General features: G+C 45.7%; 1 protein-coding gene across 8 annotated transcripts in view; it reads left to right on the top strand.

The window, feature by feature from the left end:
* The first annotated feature begins 724 nt into the window (after window positions 1–724).
* INTS6L (integrator complex subunit 6 like) overlaps window positions 725–7,970 on the top strand; it is a 56,381-nt gene continuing 49,135 nt past the window's right edge. For 7 of the 8 annotated variants that reach the window (XR_012026539.1, XR_012026540.1, XM_072817192.1 and 4 more), the window contains exons 1-2: window positions 932–1,202; window positions 1,344–1,421. Coding sequence is in view for 6 of the 8 variants with exons in the window: in XM_072817192.1 (XP_072673293.1) it covers window positions 1,092–1,202; window positions 1,344–1,421 (189 nt within the window). In the remaining 2 variants the exon portion in view is untranslated. Of the gene's footprint in view, window positions 771–931; window positions 1,203–1,343; window positions 1,422–7,970 lie in introns of those variants that run through there. The other variant, XM_072817189.1, reaches the window with a different exon arrangement.

The following is a 7,970-nucleotide window of genomic DNA, read 5'->3' as shown; positions in this document are numbered from 1 at the left end:
TAAATAAAGAGAACATGGGTTCCTGGCACTTCATAGGTGTCCAAATAAACTTGAGCTGAATCAGAATCTACGTTGGCAAACCTCCCACGTGTAAAGGCTATGCAGATGCAACCATAGTGGAATTATCAGAGGCAGGCCAATACTTTAAAAAGCTCAATGAAACTGAAGAAGCTTGTGTATTCAAAAGGCCAGTTTAGGTACTGTGTTTAAGCTTTAGTTTTCTTTCTACGTGGATATATGTGGAATGCAAGGCCAGCAACCACCTTACAAATACTGATCAAGAGTGGGGAGGCATTGAAAGGAATGCGAGTAAGTCTTGCCAGGAAAGAAGTTTGCTGCCTCTTAAATGTTTTGGTCTTAGCCACTGGCAGGATTGATCGATTGCAGTTAGAGCATTTTCTGTGCAGCCTGTCCAAGCATCTGCTTCTGTAGTGCTGCGCAACTGTTGCTCAAATTCACTCTCCCTTTTGAATCATCTCTGAAGAGCAAGCAAAAATCCCTTCAAACAACCGTAAGTACCCTAACAGCTTTTAAGTCCTTTAAAAGAGGGTCCTTAACATTTCCCCTTACCCCCTGCCTGGGTTCAAACTTCAACTCCCAGGGTTCGCCCAAGTCCCTCCCCTTGCCCTGTCATCTAATGAATATGCAAATACCATATAATTGGCAGCCAATGGCGTGGGTTCTGGTCACATGGTGCCCATGGTAGGTGAGCGGACCGAAGTTGTGTGTCGGTGAACAGAGACAGCTCTCAGTCTGGGGCGAGCGCTTGAGTGAGCGTGGACGGATGCTTGGGCAGTAGTACTGGCGGCGGCGGCGGCAGCGGCGGCGGCAGCGGCAGTAGTGGTGGCAGGGGAGGGGAAAGGGGAGGGCCCCGAGGGCTACACACGCTCACACTTTCAAGTTCCCTTGGAGGGAGAGGAGGTGGGGCTGCAGAAAGAGGAGGCCAGGAGCAGTTCCATCCGTCCCGTCCCGTCTCCCCCTTGCTCCCTAAACCTTGGCTCTGCGAGAGTTGAGGGTTCAGGTGGCAGTCCTCGGCAGTGAGGGCAAGACGGTCAGGAGAGTGGGGAGTGGAGCCAGGGGTGCAGGGGAAGATGCCCATCCTGCTGTTCCTCATAGACACGTCCGCCTCTATGAACCAGCGCACTGACTTGGGCACCTCCTATCTGGACATTGCCAAAGGCGCTGTGGAGTTATTCTTGAAGGTAAAGGGAGGGGAGGGGAGAGCTGGGGAGAGCTCCCGAGGGATGGGGGTGGTGATGGATCTAGGTGCTTCTGTAACGTCCATATCGCCCCCTCCTCCCTCCTTCCCTTCGCGGCCCCCTCCGTCATCCCTCGTCTCGCAGCTGCGCTCCCGGGACCCGGCCAGCCGCGGAGACAGGTACATGCTGGTCACCTACGACGAACCCCCGTACTGCATCAAGGTAAAGAGGCCATCGAGGGCGTGGGCGGGCGGGAAGTGGGAGCCAGGCACCCGGGGCTGCCGCCCCCTGCCCCCGCCTGAGGCGGTGCTGCGGCGCCTGGCTGGGCGCGCGGGCCAGGCGGGGGCGCGCGGGGGGCTGGCGGAGCGGCGGCGGCGCCCGGGGCCGGGACCTGGGGATGCGGGAGGGGTGGCCGCGGGGCAAACGGCGGGCGGGGGGAACCGAGTCGGTGGCAGGGCCGACCGCAGCGGCCTCGGAACATGGCGGACATTTTGCTTTTGTATGAGCCAGAGAGGGAGACTGAGGGCGCTGCTGAGATGGAAAGGAGGGAGGAAAGGGAGGGGAGGGGAAGGAGGGTCCGAGACCCGGAGGAAGGCCGCGGGGTGGGCCCACCCGGGCCCGCCCCCTCGGGGCGCACCGGGCTCAGTGGCAGTGGCGGCGGTGGCGGTGGCGGCGGTGGCGGCGGCGGCGGGGCCGGGGCCGGGCGGGCCGAGCGACTCCGCCCCGCGGTGCTGAGGGCTGGGCGCGCGGGCTCTCCAGGCGCAGGCTCCTCCTCCGGCCCTGCCTCCTCCCCCTCCCCTCTCTTCCCCTCCCCCCTCGCCTCCCCCTCTTCCTCCCACTGCCCTCCCCTTCCTGCTGAGAGCGTGGCAGAGCCAGCTGCCGGCCCTCGGAGAGGGACCGAGCCTGTGCACGTCTGTGGTCTCTACCCTACCCCGCCCGATGGCAGATCTGTCCGCGGAGCGAGCCTCCCCGCCCCCAGACCCGGAGAAACTTCTCATTTCTCCCCCGAGAACTGTCCGCATGAGCCTGCTCCAGGCACCTCCGCTACTGTTAATGTTTCATTGCGTACTCCACCGAACCGCGACGGGCGGGGCGGGGACGTGCGGATCGAAACTCACGTGGGGCCGAGCTTTTTAGAGACCTGGCCTACCTATTTACATCCTAAATTAGGTTGCTGTTAGCCACGTAGGGATTTGTCCCAGGAGAAGGAAGGAAGGAAGGAAGGGGGAAGATTGGACTGTGCACGGCTGCAGTAGCCAAATTCGATGATTTGATCCATGGCATTCTGACCTATAGGCGAAAAGTAGGGAGGATTTAACCTCCGTGGGGTAGTTAATCTATGTTCCTAATGGTGAGGAGATAAAGAACTGCCTTGCCTGCAGTGGCCCGATAAATGAGAACGTGGACTATTAAATCAACCTGCATAAGAGTCCTCCTGCTTGCATGTTGAAATTTCAAAATTATATTACCATAATCCTTGACGGATTTTGCTTGACGCCTTCTTTTTCTCAGAATTATCATAATAGTGCTGGGGATCGGCAGTGTGGATGTGTTGTAATCCGTTTCAGCCGAGGGAAGTGTTTAAAAGAATGGAACCTATCAAACCAAATAGTTGGTCAGAGAGTATGTGCCTTCAGAAATAAAACCTTGGGTTAACAGTTCGACGAGTGGGTTCCCCTTCAGACTGTTCTGGTTTGGAGGCTTTATTTTCAGTTTTCGATTTATCTATTTTAAAAACTACAGTGAGCAGACAGCTTTCAAAAATGCCATAAGCTTTTAAAAAATGTCAGTTTCCCAAAAGGGTGTGACCATTTTTTTCCACATAGAAAAGCAGATGTTTGTACATTCAAAGTCTGAAAGTCTACACCCTTTGAGTTACTAATACAGATAAGAACCCACCATTTGTACTGTGGCCTTTGGAAATTCTCCTTAATTTGAAGTAGTAAAAAGGATAATCCACAATGCAGTGTGACTTTTGTTTTTCTTGATAACTTATTTAACATTTTTTTCTGAACTGCCAAGACTTGTCATTTAAAATTTTTTTAAGCTGGAAATATTTCATGGCAATGTTTACAGAATCTTTGGAAAGGAAACACAAAGTCTCCCCCCCACACTCCCCAAAACAACATGCCATCTTTTTACCTAGCAGCCTAACCATAGTTAGTATACATTTTACTTTGTGTTCTGCCTTCCCCACCTATTTTGTCCCATGAATTATTCTGGGTTGCCACATAGTCTTCATACTTAAAATTTTTAGTGGCTGTGTAACTTATCCATGGTATTTTGGAGGCTCCAGATAGTTCTGGGAACAGAGGGGGAAAGTTGGATCTTGTTCTCAGTGGAAATTTCATCTGTTAGCTCTTTTTATCCTGCTGTGTTATAGATCACATTTTTCCCCTTAAGAAAAAAAGCGTCCTTCCATGTTGAATTTGATCCTTGTTTTCTTCTGTAGGTCAGGTATGGGAAGGCACTTTGTGTAATGGTTTTAATTACCAATCATTAGTTGTCTCCTTGTTTAGTCTTGATGCTTTTCTAAGGTTTGCTCAGGTTTTTCGTTTTCATGCCACGTGATTAACTCCATGTGCTAGAAAATGGTTCATGGTTAATGATCTTAATGATGTTCCTGTGATGTTGCTGTGGGTACCCCAATCACTAATGATAGGCATCTTTGGTAACAGTTTTTTTTTCTGAGTCTCCTCAGCCACTCCTGCCTTCCCTCCCCCCTCAGCATGTGGTAACTATTTCTTCTTTGGCTTTTAGGATCTAGACATCTGGGAAGGCCTGAAATTTTAGAACATATGGTGAATTTTTCTTAAAATTTAGTTGAGTCTTTCATTAGCTAATAACTAGGAGCCACAAAGGTCTGTTTTCTGTCACACGGATTATCAAGAAATTCTTTCTTTGATTGTCAGCTGGCATGTAGTTCCCACTCAAAACTTCACTCTTCATTAAGAGCCCGGTTCCCTTCAGCCAAGTGATGTTACATATAGGGCTTTATCCGTAGCTTATTTTTTTAAAAAAAGATTGTATTTATTGATTGATGAGAGGTGCAGAGAGAGATGCAGAGACATAGGCAGAGGGACAAGCAGGCTCCCTGTGGGGAGCCTTATGTGGGACTCGATCCTAGGCCCCGGGATCACGCCTGGAACCAAAGGCAGATGCTCAACCACTGAGCCACTGAGGCATCCCTGTAGCTTATTTTTCTGCAGAATACTGTGTACTGTTATTTCTCATTCGTTCTACAGTTGGAGGGCCATTGTTTATCTCTTCTCAAGATAACTGCTTGTTTCTCGTCTTGGTTACATCCAGCTCCAGACGCTGCAGAGCACACTTTTTCCCCCTACTACAAGATTCAGTTTTTTTCTTTCTAGAAGATTTCTACTAGAATATTCAGTTCTATTGGTGGTTTAACAGGCAGGAGTTGTGCATTTGGTTGGAAGGTTTTTTTCCTAATAGGCGTGAAACTATTCCCAGTATATCCACTTACAGGCTCTGACAATAAATCTTGTGAAAAGTTAGTGACTGAAATTTCTCTCTAATGTATCTAAAGTATACTGTTGAGTACATGAATATAGTGTTTCACCTAGGACTTAGTAACTTACTGCGCATCCCCTAGTAATGGCTATGTGTTCTTTTAAAATTAGTCATACCTGTTACTTGCAGTCTGCTTGGCGGGGAAGGAATGAGGTTTGATTTGGGGACCATATAAAAAGCCTATGGAATGCAAGCATTTTGTGTTTCATCTGTTTCAAGCGTTGCTTGGAAGACAAGTTTTATACACAGTGTCACAAGTGTTAACACTACTTTTATAAAATGGTATCTTTAGTGTATAGAAGGATGAAACCATGTTTAATATTTCAGAATTTCTAATGTAACCACATAAGAGTGATACAGGATTTTTACAAAGTGGGGCTTGGTTTGCACACTAGTTCTCAATAGTTTTGGCTGAGGTTCTGCTGTCTTTCTGTTTTGTTTTGCTATGAATCATAATTTCCTTTTATTCAGTGAATAGCTGAAGTAAGCTTGTCGCTACTACTAGTTCTGAGCACATTGAGGGCTCCAAGAAGAAAGGGAGTTGTGAGATTGGGGTCCAGAATAAATATTCAAAATAGTTTGATGTTTGAAGCTACTATCTTAAAATTTCTTTATTTCTTATTGAAGCAAATGCTTTTTTAACAGAAAACTGAGTCACTTTTCTAGAAATAGCTGAAACACATGTATAAATAGTGGGCAGAAGTGGTTTTTTTTCTTTTTGCATAAATAGGAAGAGAGGTTTCAAAGACATATCCCAAGTCTGTAATTTGAAAACATAGAGCATTTGAAAAAGTGAAATTTTCCCTTGAGTGTTACTTTTTCACATCCTGTAGCTAGTTTTGTTTACTGGTGTCTGCATGCCCTTGTCGACATGTGTCAGCAAAGGCAGCATTTTGGCTGACAGATTTAGGAAGTAAACTAATGCTTTTTAAATGATCTGTGTTCCAAACATGCATTGGTATTTTAACTAAGGCATCACTTTTTCATATTGCCCCCCTTCAGTATATGGTATGGGCTTTATTTGGACAAAAGAATGACTTACTTATAGGGGAGCCTTTCACTGTGGTTGGAAGCTAAGGAAGTGCTTTAGGGTGAACCAGTAGCAAAGCCTGTGAGAGCAGCCTGACACAAGAAGGTGCACTTGCATATCAAAATGCCACAAAGGGGGTGCATTGACTTCTATGATGAACTGTGCCTCTCCCATCCTTGCTTACTTTTCACCTTTCATTGGCCATTGGAAGCATGCGATCATACTTATTTTGAAATAAGAAAAGGGGAGAGAACCCATGCACAAAAGGTAAAGGCAACTTACTGAATGGAGAGAACATATTTGCAAATCATATATCCAACGTTAGATATCCAACGTCTATAAAGAACTCATCCAACTCAAGAGGAAAAAAACAATCTGACTTGAAAATGGGGAGAGGATCTGAATTGACATTTCTCCAAAGAAAACATCCAGATGGCCAACAGGTTCATGAAAAGATGCTCAACATCTTTCAGCATCAGGGAAAGCAAATCCAAACCACAATGAGATATCACCTCATGTGTGTTAATGATCATTTTCAAAAAGGCAAGGGATAGCAAGTATTGGCAGGGATGTGGAGAAAAGGAACCTTGTGCACTGTTGGTGGGAATGGAAATTGGTGCAGCCACTATGGAAAACAGTATGGAGGTAGGTGCCTCAAAAAATTAAAAATATAAGTACCCTATAATCTGCTTCTGAGTATTTATCTGAAGACAGTAAAAACACTGACTCAAAAAGATACCTACACCCCTAGGCTCCTAGATTTATTGCAGCATTATTTACAATAACTAACATATGGAAACAACGTAAGTGTTCATTGATGGATGAAGAGATGGTGATACATGTATTATTCCTCCATGCAAAAGAAGGAAATCTTGCCATTTGCAAAACATAGATTATGCTAGGTAAAATAAGTCAGGCAGAGAAAGACAAATACCGTATGATCTCATTTATTTTTTAGATCTTTTTTAAATATCACCTTGGTTTTCTAAGAATATTTATTCATTCATTCATTCATTCATTCATTCATGAGAGACATAGAGAGAGAGGCAGAGACATAGACAGAGGGAGAAGCAGGCTCCCTGCAGGAAGCCCAGTGTGGGACTCGATCCCAAGACCCCAGAATCACAACCTGAGCCAAAGGCAGACGCTCAACCACTGAAACACCCAGGTGCCCCTATATGATCTCATTTGTATGTGGAGGCAAAACAAAAAACAAGCTCATAGATACAGAAAATAGATCAGTGGTTGGCAGAGGCAGGGGTTGAGAGGTGGGCAAAATGGGTGAAGGGGTCAAAAGGTACAGACTTCCAGTTATAAAATAAGTCATGGGGATGTTATGTGTGGTATGGCAATTATAGTTCATAATACTGTATTGCATATTTAAAAGTTGCTAAGAGAGTAATCTTAGAAGTTCTCAGCATAAGAAAAAAAGAAAATAAGTTTGTAACTGTGTATGCTGATGAGTTTAAGCAGAATTATTGTGGTGATCATTTTGCAGTATATACAAATATGAAATCAACGTGTTGTATACCTGAAACTAATATAAGGATACATCAGTTATGCATACATAAATACAGACTTTTGTCCAACCTATGAATTAAATATAGTTTATTGGAAAGAATTTTATGTTCCTTTTTTAAAAAAGATTTTATTTATTTGAGCGAAAGAGAAAGAACAAGCACGAGGTGGTTGGCAAGCAGAGGGAGAGGGAGAAGCAGAATCCCCACTGAGCAGGGAGCCCCAGGAGGGGCTTGATCCCAGGACCTTGAGATCATGACCTGAGCCAAAAGTAGACACTTAACTGACTGAGCCACCCAGGCACTCCTGGAAAGCATTTCCCGAGTGAGGAACTCTGAGTAGTAGCACTTTTTCTTTATACAAGGAATTAGAACTTCAGTGAAACCTTATCCAGAAAACTCATCACTCGAGTCTATGCCACTCTATCTGTACTTTTGTTGGTGGTTTTGTCTTGCAGTGAATAAAATATTTCTTGTTAAAAATAAAAAGCCAGTAAAATTTTTGGTAGAAGCCTAGATCCTTGGGTTGGGGAGTAAGTGCCCTCTGCAGACTAGCTATGAGCTGGCAGATGATGGCAGAGTCCCATCAGTTCCCTATTACCAACCTCTCCTCTCTCCATTCATTCTTACCTGCACCCCTCCTTTTTCCAACTTTCATCATTCTTCACCCAGACCTGTGTTGTAGCAGCC

This window comes from Canis lupus, chromosome X (genome assembly GCF_048164855.1).
Source record: "Canis lupus baileyi chromosome X, mCanLup2.hap1, whole genome shotgun sequence".
Taxonomy (NCBI): Eukaryota; Metazoa; Chordata; class Mammalia; order Carnivora; family Canidae; genus Canis; species Canis lupus.
The sequence above is the reverse complement of the archived record's forward strand: the minus strand, read 5'-3'. Positions and strand labels throughout refer to the sequence as shown.